General features: G+C 45.7%; 1 protein-coding gene and 1 long non-coding RNA gene across 5 annotated transcripts in view; one reads left to right on the forward strand and one right to left on the reverse strand.

The window, feature by feature from the left end:
* NEURL1 (neuralized E3 ubiquitin protein ligase 1) overlaps positions 1–16871 on the forward strand; it is a 143933-nt gene extending 127062 nt beyond the window's left edge. For 3 of the 4 annotated variants that reach the window (XM_038141686.1, XM_038141688.1, XM_038141687.1), the window contains exons 5-6: positions 13011–13157; positions 13963–14460. In XM_038141686.1, the coding sequence (XP_037997614.1) occupies positions 13011–13157; positions 13963–14204 (389 nt within the window). In that variant the 3' untranslated portion in view covers positions 14205–14460. Of the gene's footprint in view, positions 1–13010; positions 13158–13962 lie in introns of all 4 variants that reach the window. The other variant, XM_038141685.1, reaches the window with a different exon arrangement.
* On the reverse strand, positions 6–13938 carry LOC119702923. The gene is made up of 3 exons (XR_005257488.1): positions 13700–13938; positions 9240–9362; positions 6–3090 (listed from the first exon to the last, which is right to left on the reverse strand). It is a non-coding gene; the product is annotated as an uncharacterized LOC119702923 (long non-coding RNA).
* Positions 16872–17208: the final 337 nt, after the last annotated feature.

The following is a 17208-nucleotide window of genomic DNA, read 5'->3' on the forward strand; positions in this document are numbered from 1 at the left end:
TTGGGCCCCCTTTTTCCAAACCTTGTGCACAAGAAAGCAAGGAGGGGGGTACATCGTGGGAGAGGGAGTGAACGGCTCCCTCCCTGCTCTAGGATGAGGTACAAATTTTGTTTTTTTAAAAAGAAAAAAAAATGCAAAGGCACAAACATAGCATATGGGTATGAGTTACAAGACTTAACCTCCTTGCACTTCTGTAACACCCTTCACTTGATGGTCTCAAAGATCTTCTCAGATAATGAATTAAGCCTCAGGGACCTCCATTAAAGTACGGATGACTCATCACTGACCTAAGAGAAGCAAGGAGGGCAGAGGAGAGGTGCTTTGGGCTGAGCTAATGTAAGGCATAGCCAGCATGAGAAAAGAGATCTGATGTCCTTTTCTTTGTGTTAGGTATCTGGATTGGTGGACTCTCAAAAGAGGGGTGCCCTTGCTTTCCCCAGGCTTGCATGTGAGAGGCAAGCCAGCAAGCAGAGAGGAAACCCAGTGGTTCACTGAGCATGGCACTGACCATCTCAACTGGAGAAAGGTTTCCTTGTCCTCCAGCCCTTTTTAAGGCAGTGTAGCTCACACAAGTTGACAGACTTGTGAAGAGCTGGCCTCTTGGTATTTCTGCTGTTTTTCCAGCTCTTTTAGCTGACATACTTCATTGAAATGCTGCAAGCCACAGTTGGAAGGTGTGGAGGGAAAAGCTTTGAAATAACATTTCTCAGGATCAAATTTACTTTCTCGTGTGTGTATGTTAGACCAAGTATAGGATGTGTCCAATCATTAATTTGTACCCTATCATGGTTCTGCTGGTGTCAGTGTCAGACAGTAAAAGATGGATTCTGAGAACATGATGTAATTCCCAGTACCCCTTTAAATGAAGATTAAAAAATGCTCCTTTCTGTTTATACTGCTATATAACTTTAAGTATACTTATATTCCATTTTGCTTCAAATCCTCCTTATACCTAACAGCAAAAAAAAACCCAAAAAAACAAACCAGCAACCTGCCTCTCCATCAAACTCAAGAGCAAACCAACACCTCCTTTTTTTAGAATTTATAGACAGTATTTGAAGATAAATTGTGAAAATACACACATCTGTCTGCAGGGTCCAGTTCACCTTAATCACAGTATGAAATGCCTTGTATAATTTGTTTGAAGTTGACCACAGGCCTTTGCTGTGAGTGTTTTGTGGCTGTTAAAGGCTCACAGAAGACAAATGTAATACTGCAATTTATTTCCAGGAGCCCGAGACTCAATCCCTGCTAATTCAGCCTGATTACATTTGATGTGGGTACTGCACATAATCCATGGTTTGCTCTGCTCTCCACCAGCATGTCATTGTGATAATGGTAGGTGAAGTCAAACAGAGCCCACTAAAGCAGGAGATTAAATGCTCCTGTGTATGTTAGAAGGAAAACATGGTTAGGTCATTGAGCTGCTGGTAAAACTAAATCATCAACCAGTGCTTCCTTTCATATGAGATCACTAATTTTGGCAGTTTGGCACAGAGCAAGCAGCCTGTTTGCAATGAGCTCTGAAACAGGGCAGCAAGGATGTGTCTCCCCAGAGGGACAGAATCACATCCTCATACTGAATTTGACAGAGCATGGACATGTGCACAGACCTCCTGTGTAAACCTCCTGCTGTGCACGCCCTGCAAATGTCCTCCCCGCTTGATCACAAGTTCAGCCCAAACCAGTGCATCCCCAGTGCATGTTTTAGATAAATCTACACTTCTATGCATGAAATGAAATGTGCAGAGTTGGAAAACGCCTCACTTCCCGTGTTTGTGACCATGACAGGCTTTTCTAGCCTTGGTCACTGGGAAAGAATCTGAAAATGGGCTATTGTTCCTTAGTGAGATGTGAGAGAAAAGAGCTGGACTTGCTGACCTTGCCTCTCTCAGGGAAAGGGTTGGACCCTGCTGAGTGTACAACTTTATCCACATCAGCTTGAGCAGGAAGCTGCTATCTCCAAGTTAAATGCTATGAAATTGGAGCTTGCCTGTAGTTTTTAACAGGTATTAAAATACAAATAGAGCTTTTAATACCTGTATTTCCAGTATAATAATGCTGGGAGCAGTGCAGTCCCAGTATCAATACAGCATCAGTGTACTGGTGCAACTGCCCAGCGAAAAGCACTGATGCTGTCCCAGCTGCATCTCTGCAACTGCAGTAATTACATGGATCAGCAATATCCTGATGGAAGGCAAAGAAAATAATGAACTCCCAACTCTAACTATTGCAGTTTTAGTAGGGAGGTGATGTGCACTGTTTGCACGGCAGTGGAACAGATTATGGTGCTTGCCATAATATGTGTCATTATAATATTAGAAAATATAAGAAGAATGTAAAGCGTTCATCTTTCTAATGACATGCTCCAGCTTCAGAATGCAAACAAGAGTAATTTTGTGACATCTGTCTTTTGTAATTTGAGCTTTATATCACAGCAGAAGACATTTATAGTCATCTTTTCCTAGTTTAAATAGAAAAAGTGAAGTTACATATCCTTGAAAGAAATGAGACACAAATATTGCAAAAGGCATAATTGTACCAAACCTGTCCTAAACAGCAGATGGCATTCTGTTTCTGGGGCACACCATTGTGAGATTAACCAAAGCTACATTATACAGTGTTAAAGGAACATCAGCACTACAGATGACTGTAAAATGAAATTAAAGTTGCTGGGCTTGCTTCTTCTCCAGCTTTTCAGTTTTGTTTGGAGAATGGACAGCCACTCTTGCACCTAAAGAAGGTTTGTTTTTGACTTGGAGAACAAGATAACTCCGGGTATTGATCACTGGATACTGTGTTTCATGACTGGACATTCTTTATTTGGTCCTGATGCAGAGCAGGAGCAAGCTCAGGTCTCTGCTGGCTTGTGACTTCACCATAGAAGCTGACATTTGCTGACTGCCACTATTCCACAGTGCTGGAGATACATTTATTTCCTAATATCAGGGGAGACCATCTCTACCCAGGCTGGTGATCTTACAGGACTCTGTAGGAGAGGAGAGCAGTGTGGAGTTAGCTGGATAGTGAAGAATTCTGACTTCTGTTTTCCTCTTATCAATCTAGCATCATATGCTGGCAGTATATTTGCTGTAAGAGAAATAAAACAGCCAAAAATAAAGATGAGGTTGGAAACACTATTATTCTTCATGCCATTCCAGTAAAAGTAAAATAAATTAAACCCAAGCCCCACTGTAATGCAGTGAGAGGCCACAGACATCTGTAGGGGAGGCAGAAGAAAGTCAATTTGTTTCAAAGAAAAGTTTAAAAGGCAACTTGACCGCATGGAGGAAAGATAAATGAAAGAGAAGGGCACTTTATTGTAGCAGATAATAGCATAAAAAATATCAAGCTGCTGGGAAATGGACACAAATTTAAATTAAACATAAATGAGGGTAATTAACTATGGGAACCAGCTATTGAGGAAGGCAATGGATCTTGTTTGTCAGGGAAGCCCTTCTAAATATTTTATATGATAAGTGCTGGTCTTAATTTAGTAATTCTGGGGATTATGCACATAAAAACAACCAAACAGAAACACAGATCATTAGGCATGTAGAAATGAAACAGTCTTTGTGTATCTTTTAGGAATTTCATTAGTTGAGGCTTGGGTTGGTTTTTTTCAGATATCATTCCTATATAGTCAACAAAACCAGCCTATTAAATTTGATTTACTGCTCTCAGCTTTTGCTGGTAAGCATTTCAGCTCACACACAGTTTTATTGACAGCTCTGAAAGGTTGAAATGAGCCAGTCTGGATACAATGGTCTGGTTTTGGTCAGGTTTTGGTGGTGTAATTCTTTTATGAAGTTAAATTGATTGACCCCGTAAGATTTCAAAATGTATGACTCATGTCTGGAGAAGCTATCACAGCAATAAGTTTATATATTTAATGTTTGAGGATCTAAATGGTTGGGGATATTCTTTCATTTTCTTTTGTTTCAGAGTTGAATTGCTAGCAAGTAAAACAACTTCCTTAATATTTTTTTTTTGTGGTTTTGGTTTCCCTTGCGAATTTCATCCTTTCCAATAATATTGAAGTTTTCTTTTGAGCAATGAAACAACATGTTCCATCAACAGTCACACTAATGAAGCCAGGTTGCCAACTGATCTGTGTCCTTTCTTTCCATGCACTTCAATCACTCCAGCCCCACCAGAACAGCTGCACAATATAGCAGCTTTCTGGATGTCTCCTAAAGCTGGCCAAGAGCCAGTCCTAGGCATGAAGAAACAACCCAAGAGGCAGCATTTGGTGTGAGTAAGTCTGGATTCTCATCCATGCTGGACAAACGCAGTACCTGGGACACCTTCCCACCTCCTCCACCACGGACATGAGCTGGGGCTCCTGCTTAGCTGCCCATTGAAAAATATTTAGATATCAATTGTTGCTGAGGTTTGCATCCTTCTTTCAGACTTTCTTGAAATTGGACAATGTGTTCAAAACTGATAGGGTGAGAAAGAAAGATCTGACATGGGACTTGCAGAAAAACCAGCTCTGTGTCCTCAGTTCCTCGGGATTCCTGACAACAGCAGTGGGCAACAAACCAAATTGGAAATTAGTTCAGCAGAGTACTGTGGGACACAATTTGCTGGCAAAGGGCTCTTTAAATCAACAATGAAATTTGATCTGACGTGGCCTTGGTGCCAGTCTGAAGGACTGCCAGCTGCAGCCAGTCCCAGTTGCAGGCAGGCTTACTCAGAGCCATGCCCATTGTGACTCTCACTGGTGTTCAAACTTAGCAGTCCTGGTAGTGCTGTCCTTGTTGAAACAACCTTTTTCCTGGAGCTGACCGAAAAGACCTGAAACTTCATGGATGAACAGAGTAGTGTCTTGCTTAGATGTCAGAGAGCAATGGTTTATCAGAGGGAATTACTTTGTCTCCTTCTGTGATGTTCATCACACTGCCCTGTCTGGTTTTCCTTGACTTTTGCTCTGTCCAAGGTGAGTGACCAGCTCACCACAGACCACTTATGATTCACAGGCCGTTGGAGACTGCCCTCTCCCTTCTAAACAGTATTTTTTCTCCGTGTCCCAGAACCCCTCACTTAATCTTGCTGATACTGTTCCTGCAACTGCTGTCTCCAGTGTATCCCCATGGGAGACTTCCTCCTCTTTTCTCTTGTTTCTGCTGTGGCACTTGTCTGGCCTGATCCTCCTAAAAATCTGTAGGACTTCTTGGGAGATGATCCCACCTTACCTCATCTTTCCAGGCTTTTGTCCATTCCTGTATAAATAAGATTTTTATCCTGTGCTTGATCCTTGACTGTCACAGGACTCCAGCATCCAATGGCAGAGATTCCATCCCTTCCAAAAAGCTTCTCTCTGGGTGCACTTAGATACTGACTTTGCACGTGCAGTTACTGCAGTTAGCACACAAAGTATTTAAATGGTGTTTGGTGAGTGCAGTTGTTGTACACACTGCCCACAGCACAGACTGTAGGTGAGTTTGTAGAAAAGTATCTCACACAAGTGAGAAGCAGCCAGGATCTTGGTTCTCCAGCTCTGAGTTTAGAAGCCTCTGCTGCTTGAGGGGAGATAGTTCTTGGCAGTAGCAAATCACACCCCCCCATCTCTGATCTCTGAGGGGGTCAGTACATTATCCATTTGGTATTTTGATCCTCCTCCACCTTGGTTCATTGCAGTGACATGGAAATTGTTGGGTTAAACACAGCATAAGAGTAGCCTGATAACTGCCTAGACTTTGCTGCACAGAAATGCACATAATGAATCTCTTCCTTTAACAGACTTTCAATTAGATATGCCCCAGAGTTCCATCTTCCATGTTTTCATTTGTATGGAAAATGGCCTAATTTAAGCTGATTGGGATCTAACGGGCCCACGTGTGTGCCATTTAACAGTCTGGAATTCCTGTGCACTGCAGGGTACAGGGTATTTTATGGTGTTAGAGACCAGGGGGAAGCAGTAGTGTTAATATTCTGTGCCTCCTGGAAGGCAATCCACTTGTATTAATTGATGCCTCATCATAAATACTCCTATCATGTATGGTTTCCTTTCATTCTGAATGAAGCACACATTACTGATGGTAAATTGAAACAGCTGCAAAGAGAATACAGCATCCCTAACTGCTGGGCTTGATTCTAGCACTGCACAGAGCTCTCCATCCATTCATTCTCTTGTTTTATATTCATTATTTCAAAGGAGAGTTAGCACCAAGGGAAGCTGCTGTGTGAGAGAGAACAAGTTATATCTTGGGCCTTGGAAAACTGGAGAGGTGGATGCAGTCAAATGCTTGACTTCCCTGTGGTCAGTGCCAGCAATGTCAGTGTTAATACCTGTTTGTGGCACCTTTGTACCACACACTGAAGATCCCATCACACGTGACACATTATTAGCCTGCACTTGCCACAGGTGGTCAGTGACATCAGCCTGTGCTCTGAGGTGTGAGCTGGTATCTGGGTAAAGGCTGGGGAAAGCAAACACACCTCCTCCAGCAACAGCCACAGGGCTCCCAGATGTCTTGTCCTCTGCACATTGTCCTTGCCAAGAGCAGGAACTATTATCATCATTAGTATAAAAAACAGTTACTGGCTGCAGTGAGATAGTAAGTGAGGTGTAGATTTCCTGTATCTCATAACACCTTTGCCTTCTTAAAGTAAATATACAGGATATGGGGTTCCATACCAGCCTCTTTGCCTTGCAACTTGTCTGTGAATACAGATACAATCTGCCTATTTTTTCATCTAACTTGGTGTGAGTTAGTTATTCTGCTACTGTGAGAATCACATAGCAGATTAAACTCTTTCTTTGATTCTTTGTCAGATCCCTTTGCATCCAGCAGTGCCCATGGAAATCCAGAGAGTGCTGGCCAAGAAAAGTTAAAGTATTTGTTTCCTGTATGCGTCTACCACCCTATTTATACCTGTCCCACTTGGAAAAGCACAGAGCTTGGAGGTGCTGGGTTAGGCAGCAGTTTTCCTTTTGCTCACAGAACTGTCTTTGCTGTGGTCTTCCAAATACCCTTGATTTGTTTTTCTTAAACAAGATGAAAGCACCAACTCTCATTTTTTGTGGTTTCAGCTACTTAATCCAGGCTTCTTTTTCCACCTCTTCCTAATGTAAGCTTGTGCCTGGGTGCTTTGTTGCTCTAGAATTTCTCAGGTTGAGAGGTGGAGCTCCAACTCTATGACTCTTTCACTTCAGTTCAGCCAGACGTTCATTGCATGATTTCCATGCCCTCAGGATTTTGCAGGATGTAAGTGCTGAGTGACCACTGAACTTCCCCTGTCAGGTTAGCCTGTAAGACAGCCTGTAAGACAGCCTGTTAACCTTACAGATAGCCTGTAAGTTTGCTGTGTGCTCTTTGCTTCCAGAGAGCACACTGGGTTTGGGCTGTGAGAGCTGCTGAATCAAAAACGTCTGTGGCATTTGGAGCTTTCCTGTTTCCCCTGCTTAGCTGGAGTGTGCCTGTGACTGCAGGAGGGTAATGGATGCGCTGGTGCCCTGCTGCCCTTCTGGACACAGCAGACAGCAAGGCTCCAGTAAAGCCATAAAGTACACTCCTTTTCTGTTCCTCATGAAAGTCTGAACTGTTGTTCTCCATGTGGTTTGGATCTAACTTTTACTTCCTTAAACAGTGGTTGTCTGACGCCCATCTGCAAACACAGACCTTATGGTTTTGCATGCAAAATCTGCCAGGCTGCTTTTTGACCTATTTCCATAAACATTTCTTTAGCATAATGCAAAATCCCTTATGTTTTCATGGGCCTGTGAAGGACAGAATGTGTCATTGTTCTACTCAGAACAATTTTTAAGTCTTTCGGGAAATACTTGAATGCAAAAAAGCCCACGGATCACCAGCTGATGTGGGTCACCAGGTACTGAAGTACCTGAGAGGCAGAGATGAGCTGCAGCACAGAGGCTAGTTGACCAAAAACCATTGAGCCCAAGGGGAAGGAAGCTCTGGTTTCTGGCCAGGGCAGTATTGTTCCCATCACCGTGGGAACACAACAAATGGATGTGTAAATACTTGTATTTTACAGCATTCAGAAATGATGGATGTGCTCACATCCTTCCCCAACATTATCGTTGATCTTTAACTACCACAGAACCAGGCAGCAACAGGTGCTTTGTTCTTTTGTTTTAGCACAATGGATTCAGAAGTCCCGGTTGGGCAAGACCTGAGTGGGGCTGGGGTATGGAATAGTTCTCCTGCAGCCATGGCTGGAAGCAAGAAAATCTGAAGAGAACATGGATGCTTTGGTATCCAGTATCCAGTCCCAGAAACGTCACAGCCCCCTCACTCTGGAGCAGCTCATGTATTATGGGACAGACCTCCTAAGAGAGCTGTTCACGTGAGCTCAGAACCCACATTTGTGCCAGATTTTTGAAAGAACCTGGATCCTGTTTGGGTAACAAAGTAAATGGCCCTGATACACTGAGAGTGTTAAATATGAGAAAGGGTATTGAACAGTTTTTGAGACAGGGTAAGAATTTTAGCTGATATGCCTAAACAATCTGTCTCCTAACAAAAGGAAATCATGTTGAGAGTTTTAAAAGGCATCTAAGTGATGCCATCATACAAGGCATCTATGACTGCCAGGTACCCAGTGATCGCTAGACTGAAATGCATGAGAAGTGCAGAGATGGCTTGAACTCCCTTAAACATGCTGCAGCCAGACCCCAACAGCTGTACTAACCTTTTCCACTGTGTGCTGGAAGTTCTGGGGCCTGTGGATGGATGGAACAACATTGAAAATCTGTGATTGCTACTGATAATTACCTGATTTTATTATCTGTCCTATTCATGCAGCAAATGTGTTGTAAAAGAGAAGGGGCTGTCAATATGCTCAACATGAAATTCAGCATATGGGCAAGTTCCTATTTTACATAAGACTTCATTCTTCCCTAGAAACTATGGAAGGAGGCTCCTGTACTTTGTCTTTTAGGAACAATGTTTGGCTGAGCCTCTGGAATAGTTCTCAAGATGATTATGGGTAAAGAAAGCCCATAAAAATGTTGGAGATCATCAAACCATGTGAACTCTGACTTGTAGAGTGGTGGACATTCACTGGCTGCATCCTGTAAGCCAGGAAAAACAAAGTTTAAGTGGGGTGGGTTCAAAGGGGGAAAAAAGGATGATTCTGGAGTGCAGACAACTGGTTCTGCATTATTGTTACAGTAATGTATGTAGAAATAATATTTTTATAAAATAATGGAGGGGGAGAGTTAATTGAAAACTGTATTTTTAGGGAGCACTAACTGTACCTGGTCTTCTTACCATTATAAGTCCTCCAGCAGTACAGCTCTCCCCAGCCAGCTGCCATCAGGAGAGATGCTTGGAAGTTGAGACAGCCTCAGGAGATACCCCGGACAGTGGATTGCAGTGTTCTGGGAAATCACCCTGTTCACCACAATAGATACAGAGAATTAAAAGCATCTCTGACAGCCACAGCTGCTGTACCTTGGTCACAGGATGTTTTATAAAAGGGTAATTATGGATTCAGATAGCTACTCTCATAAAAATTGTAAATTCTGCATGGGATCCCAAGGAACTACTTACTTCACCTTCCTGTCCTGAAAGAGCTCTAATGGTGGAGATGCCATGGTCTCTCTGGGAAGTCTGATTGCTTTACAGTGCTTCACTATCTACATAATGTCTAACCTTAGCACCTTAGGAGACTGAACCCATGATTTCTTGTCTTGCCCAGAACATTAATGAAGAGCAGATTGTTTCTTTACTTCATTCATCAGGCTGTGAAAAATTTTGCCATATAAAAATCATAGAATCCTACAATATTTTAGGTCAGAAGGGACCCCATGGATTTGCCTAATCCAACCTCCTGCTCAAAACAGGGCTAACTTCCAAGGTAGCACGAGACTTTGTCCAGTTGAGTTTTGAGTATTTCCAGGGACAAAGATACCACAGTGTCTCCAGCCTCCTTAATCAGCCTAACATGACCCTGGATTGGCTCATCCTTTTTGTAACAGGATGGTATTCTTGGTTTATGATCATCTTGGTGACCTCCAGCAATTTCCAGGCCTTTTTCTGTAGGATGCCTGTGTTTCAGATCGAATGGACTAATTCCCTGTCCTGTGTTTAGGTAGCTGATTATTTCTGCTTAAGTGTTGCATTTTGCATTTCATCACACTGAACACCATACCATTTATTTCTGATCCTATTTCCAGACTCTTTTGAATTACAAACCTTTAGGATACTAGAAGCCTTTCCTGGCATGATGTTGCCTGTACATTCCATGGAAAAGCTCTCTTCTGAAAACATAACACTCTCCTTTGGTGGTGGACAGAGGTTCATTTATTTGCACCTCTCCCACGGCAATGACAGAAGCGTAGACAAAGCATCAATCTGCATTGGTCTTTGCTGATAATTGGACTTTGTAAAGATAAAACAGCAAATGGAATAGATTCAAAATCTATTTAAGGGTGATTCCAGTGCGTTTGAGATCAAACATGAGACAAGTTAGCAGCAGGGACAATTGATCTGGGGGCTTTAGAGAGAGAAAGAATGTTTAAGTTGATTTACTTGGAATTATTTAGTGTTTTAAGTCATGGTTTGAAAGCTGGCTCTTGGTGGGAACTCTGTGCACACAATGAGCATGTTTGGCCTTGAGCTCATGTATCTGGTTTTAGTTAAGCCAGGCTGGCCACACTCATTCCACTCTGCTCATGATCTCATTCCATGCTCCTTGTCATGATATCTGCACACCATCCAGCAATATATTAAAGCATGAGTAACATGTCTTATGTTGATTATTCTGTCACCAAGGGAGAAATGTGTCTTGTCTGGTAGGGAACTCAGATTGTTTTAAACAAAGCTCTATACTGACGCTGGAGAAAAGTCAAGAGCTGCGCCTTGTATTAGGAGGAAGAATTGGCAAGGTGTCTGCTGGCCCTTGGGTAAGGCCATTTTGGGACTCAGACCAGCTACAACCAGAGAAAACCATGGTTCCTGCACTGCTGAGCTCTCCCTGCACTGTGGAAAGGCCATTTGCCCTGCTGCCAGCATGCTTCATCCGCTCATACGCTGTGATACTTGAGGCACCTCCAAATCCTCCCATTAGTCCAGGAAGAGAAACACTCCTAACAGCCTTTATTTTGCCTTTAATGAAATGACCAGGTTGGTGTTAGAAATGCAATGTGCTGTGTGTCAGCTGAGTGGAAGAAATGCCTCCAAGCTGTAGGGAGGAGAGGGAAGGCTTGAAAAACTTGTTCAGCTGCTCGGTGTTCATGTTTGTGTGGGCAGTGAACGAGCTGAACCCTGTGCCCCTGCTGGGCCTGTGTTCAGTGTGTGTTACCACAGGGCAAGTTTTCTGCTTCGGTCATCTGTCAGACTGGAGGGGAAGGGCTCTTGCTAGTAGCTGTCATTAGAGGCTGCATCATTCTCTTTGCTTATTTACTGAGCTGAACTCTGGCCTCAGCTCCCATCTGTGTGATGAAGGAGGTACCTCTTTACAGTATCTCAAGTGTAAGTGCTCCAAAGCCCTTTATAGAGTCTAATCTAACTTCAGCTTGGGCCTGGAAGCAAAGTGCTCCTTTTTTTTGGAGATGGGTGAAACTGAGGGACTGATGGCTTAGGCTAATTGCTTCTTCTGTCAGACACAGTCCTCAAAACAGATTTTGACTCAAACATGACCCCTTCCCAGTTCCTGTGTTCCACTTCACTGCTCAGTCTTGTGCTAAGAAGAGCAGGAGGCTCTGTGCTTTTGCTGGTTTTCACAATCCACAGTTGGCACTTGCAGTCCATGTCTCCCAGGTTTGGTCAGTAGCGTCCCTGCAAATAGGAACTGAGAGACCTTTCTGGCACATGGGATTTTCCTGACCTCCCACTGCTGCTTTTTCTCTGGAGAATAGCCTCCAACTCATTGAGGACACTGTGGATCCAAACCCTCCGTGCCTCTGGCTCCTTATATGGTAACATGAAGAAGTCTGAGCATTTTAGTTCTGATTTCGAGTTACCCTGGTTGTCTGCTCAGCTGGGGAACCAGAAACTTTAAAACCTTAGGCAAGCTGGTTCTTACCACCAGGAAGCCATCCCCTTTGTTGAAGCACGTGTGTGCTGCTGTCTCACCACTGGCTTAGCAAAGACCAGGCTGCATTGGCAGCAATGACAGTCCCCTACAAAACCTTTGCAGAAGGTAGAGTTTTAAGCATTCCAGTTGTTTTTTCCCTTCCAGAAGGGACTTTAAGATATGTGTTGTTCTAACAGCAGAAGAGGCTGAGATGGAAGGAGGGTGCCAGACAGGCTGTGGGACAGAGGTGGCTTTTCTGGCAGATAGCACATTAATACTGATGGTGGGCAGTAGGAGCAGGAAGTAATGGAGCTGGGGACATCTGGAAGAGACTTGAAGAAGTTTTGCACTCATGAGCTATCACATCCAGACATGCAAGTGAAGAAAACATTCCTGAATGAGGGAGAGGTGTCCTTGTTCCATCTTAGATCCAAATGCGTTTTGGTGACTTGTCCCTACCTCTGACAGAGGCCACCCAAGAAAGAGGCAGAGCAGTGAGCATAGATAAGGTTTCCCGATTGCCAGACCCTCATGTTTGTTTCTGGAAAGTCCTTGAGTGACTTTGCATGAATTTGTTGAAGCCTGGAGTTGTGCAGTTTTGCACTTTTGACAAAGCAATGTGTTCTTGTGCTGGAGTCCAGCCCACCCTTCTGCAGGCTGGGTCCTCTACTGCTACAAGCCTGTGGCTGGCTCTGGTACTGGGGGCACATTTGAGCATGAAACCACATGGGAAGTAATTGCACTAAATTATTTGAGACACATTTAAGGGCAGAAACAAAGGGTTATGGTAGCTGAGGGAGCTCCAGCCAATTTCGGGGGTTGTGGGAGTTTGATGTCTCTTCAGGAACAGCTGCTAGCATTAAAAAAAGGCATACGAGGATTCTTTTATCTCCTCCCTAGATTTCATGCTGATGAGACCAAGCCTGACAAGCACTGAGAGCTGCAACCCCTGCCACGTACCCCCAGTGCCTTGTCAGCCTCAATTTTTAAACGTAACCATAATTTCTTCTCTCGCGGCGCAGGTTCCACCATCTTAGCGGAGCGCCTGGGATTGTCGGCCCCGAGCTCACCCACATCAACGCCCAATTCCCCCACCGTGCTCTGCAGTGGCGTCTCTGGCCCCTTACTGTCTACGTGTGGCTCTGGCCCCCTCTGCAGCTCTATCAGTGGTAAGAATGGTGGGATCCCCTGCTGCCTTTCCTTTGCCTCCCTTCACAGTCTCACACTTGTCTCCCAGAAGGGCTCTAAAACCACAATAATCAACAGATTATTATTATCCCGTCAGCTCCCCTGGGGAGGAAGGGAGAGCCTCTGCAAGGGCTATTTTCAGTCTGTTTTATGTGGAAGCCGCTGGGATGCCTAGACAGCAATATTTCTCTCACCCTTTTCATCGTGAGAGGTCCCAAGGGAAGCAGAGGATTTTCTGCTGCATGCATGGCCCTGTGGCACAGAGCTCCTTCTGGAGAGCTGTGTGGCACTGACACGTCTCACCCTATCTTGGACTGGAGCTAAAGGTCTGCCTACGCCTCCCCTTTCTCCCTCCACACTCCTTCAGTAAACACAGTATTGCTATTTCCAACGTGCCGATGAAGTACGGTGATATTTAGATAAATGCACGCGCAGTAAAAAAGTGTAGGCTGTTCTGCAGCGCTTTTAAAATCCCAGACACCTGCACAATCCCAAGGCATCGATGGTGGGATACGTAACTTACCAAATCCTTGTTGCATGGGAGCAGCTGTCTCTTGGCTTGCTCTTCATGGGCAGCAGACCCCAGAAGATGTTACTTTCCTGCTGCCTTGAGCCTTGGCATGTGAACCAGGACTCGGTGAGTAGGACAGCAGGTCTCAGGAAGGAACCCTGGTCCTGGAGCATGCATTTCTGCTGGGGCATGGCTCCTCCCTCTGTGGCTGCAGGGCAGAAATTACCTTGGGATGTCAGCAAGAGGAATGACCACGGTTTTTTTTTGTGTTGCAGGCACAGGTCCCAACTCTCCAAGCAGCTTGCCTGAGTCACCCATCTCCCCGTCCGTCTCAGGGCCCTGGGTAGATGAATGCACCATCTGCTATGAGAACATGGTAGACACAGTCATTTACTCCTGTGGACACATGTGTCTCTGCTATTCATGTGGGCTGAAGCTCAAGAAGATGGCCAATGCCTGCTGCCCCATTTGCAGACGGGCCATCAAAGATATCATCAAAACATACCGCAGCACTTAGAGCAGCAGCAGACGCTGTGGAGGGGACTGGGCACGTGGGGAGGAGGCTGTGAAACAACACAGGCCTTGGTCTTTATTCATCACCCAGGAGATTCAAAACTCGTCACCCACCACCACCCTGACCTCCTCTTCCATGGACAGCAGATGAGACAAGCTTAGATGCTGCTCTTCTACCCCCCAAGCAAGCCCTGGGGCTGAACTCTGGTGTCAGGGAAATTGCGATGGACTACTCTCCCTTGTGGATTTTAAACTTTATCTCAAAAAATGCCAGCTGGTGCAATCATCCCTTTCTACACCATGCACAGCAGAGGGGTGTCTCCACTCTTCAGCACAGACAGCAAGTGGTAAAAGGTTCAGTGCTACACGTCTCCTTGCAGAGACACCCCACATGCAGAGACAGCTTAGCAGAAGAGAAGAAATGAGCAGCGTGTTTCTGTGTACAACCAGCCTGACCAGAGGAGGCTCCTTAGAAAGGCTGGAGCAAGGCAAGCATTGACCCAGCCAGGGAGGAGCAGTGAGCACACTCACAGCAGGGAGGCTGGGGACAGTGCGGAAAAGAACCCAAGATTTGTGAAGCAACACCCACCCGTATCTGCAGACAGAAGAGCAGACCCATGGCAGCCCCTTGAGGGGTGTTCCCAACTCCTCCCTTGCCATTCTCTGGCAGAGGCTTTCATGGTGGTTTTGGCAACAAACACTGGCAACAGCTCTGCTCCCTCCCGGCAGCATCAGCCACCTCCTGTCACCACCCTGCCACACGAGGAGCAGCTCCCAAACCCCACCACCAACCCTGTGTGTGGTCTCCGCGCAGCACGAGGGATTCAGCAGCATCTCTTCTCCCATGGGCCTGTGGGAGAGGGAGACAGAACTCCCTCACCTTTCTCCCCCTGCCATCCAGACAGCACTTGTGAGGAAAAACCCCAGCCTCACCGGGGAAGAATGTATAAACCCACACGTCTGTGGGTTACCTTTACTGGTAACTTTATCACTGTGCATTAAGACAAAACCAGCCAGGTGGTTCTCAGCTCTTCACAGCCACACCGGCAGGACACGGCTGTCCTTTGTGTTATGAAGTAAGGAATGAGAGAAAAATAGCTTGAGGGGTTTGGTTTGCTTTGGTTTATTTAAACAAATCTCCCTCTCCCCTGCCTGAGTCAGGAACCCGGCTGTGCCCAGCAGGGACAGTGGTGGCTCCCACGGTTCCCATGTGAACATTTGCTGCTCTGCCATGGCCACAGGTGTGACCCCGGGCTGCTGGCCCTTGGCTCTGGGCTGTGTGGCTTGGCAGCAGCAGGAGCTGTCTGCCTCCCTTCCCAACCCATCCTGCTGCCTTCCTGGGCTGCAGGGGAGGGAGGGACTGTGTCTGGGTCCTGAGGGGGGTCAGGGCTAGGGTGCCATGGAAGTGGAGTTTGCCCCCACCGCATCACCCGCCTGGCCAGACCAGGGAAGGCCAGGGAGTCACACCCTTCCTGCTGAGCTTTGCCTTGCACCCGTGCATTTGGCCATTGATGGGATAGGGGGGAGCAGCGTGGTGAAGGGATAACAGTATTTAATGCACACATGCACTTGCTGCAGGGGACATCGTGTTCCCCCCCATCCCCCAGCAGCAGGTGGGTTTTCACCACCCACACTGGCAGAGGTTGATCCTAAAAACACCTGGAAAACACATCCTTGCTCTGTCTCTCAAGGAGATGCAGAAAGAAACTACTCACTGGGGAGCACATTGTAGAGCCTTTCTCTGCAGCTCCCCCCAGCCTGGCCTGCAGGCAGCACTAACTTGAATGCTGATACTCTGGGTGACAGGGATTTATGTTATTTCCCGGCATATTTCTGATGTACAACCCAAACCCAGCCCTGTCCCAGCTGTCAAAAGCTCCAGAGCTCATGGCTCCCATTCCCAGATGCCCTCACTGAGGGGCAGGAGGAAGTTGGTTGGCACAACCTGGGGGAAGTCAGAGCAGCCCTGCAAGGAGCACGGCTGGTCCTCAGGCACACAGCCAGCTCCAGCTGTGACCAGCACACACAGGGAGCTTTTTTTTCAGTAGTTAGACAAACTCAGTGCAAAGATTTCAAGAAGGAGGAATCCAGGGGGTAAGAAGGTGTTGATGAAATAGTGGATGTGGGGAAACGTGCAATAAGCAGCCTCCCGAGCCTTCACCACACCAGTGGGACCGGTCCCACTCCATGCAGGGAAAGCCAAGGGGAAAATTTTATTTTTCAAGAAATTCCATCCATGGGTACCAGTGCAGTGGTGTAAATTCCCTTTTCACCTTTTGAATTGAGAGTGTTTTAATATATTAACTGTGTTTGTTTTACTCTGGACCAAACTCTAGGAGTTAGGAGAAGCTGAAAGCTCCTCCAGCATCTGAGTTCAAAAATTGGGGTTCAGTCCTACCCCTGCACAGGCTGGCCTCCAGCTGTAAGCAGGGAAGAGGAAAAGGCTCTCTCCAGGGAGGAAAAAAAACCAGCAAAACCAGTAAAAATAACAAAAATCCTAATCTTTTGTTTTGTTTGATTGGTGTAGGTTCCCATGTACCTCTGTGTTGTGTCATTTGCATTTCATTGCTTTACTTTAAGATGTTTTGTGTTCTGTTTAAAGACAAGAAAAACTCATTGTGAATAATTGGATAACTGTGATCGTGAATAAAGTTGATTTAGATATCCTACAGCAGTGTGGGTGGCTGAGGATTTCCCACTTCATGAAAGCAGCAAAACACAATGGCCAGCACAGTGTGAGGCTGAGGTAAAAGCAAGGGTGGCATGAGAGGCTCTTGCTTAGGGGGAGCAGGGTGGAGAGATCTCAGGCTTTTCTTTAGTTCTGGAGGGTGGGAGGGCAGTGGGAGCTGGATATCAATATCCCCTTGGGGGACACCACACACACGTAAGGAATAAAGGAAGGCACAGAAATAAAAGCAAGAGCTGACATCATTGCTGAAAGCTTAGGCCCCACACTCCTGAGCCTCTTCCTGCCCTCCCTAGAGGGAAGTCACAGCTTCTTTACTCTC

Source organism: Motacilla alba, chromosome 6, assembly GCF_015832195.1.
Source record: "Motacilla alba alba isolate MOTALB_02 chromosome 6, Motacilla_alba_V1.0_pri, whole genome shotgun sequence".
Lineage (NCBI taxonomy): Eukaryota > Metazoa > Chordata > Aves > Passeriformes > Motacillidae > Motacilla > Motacilla alba.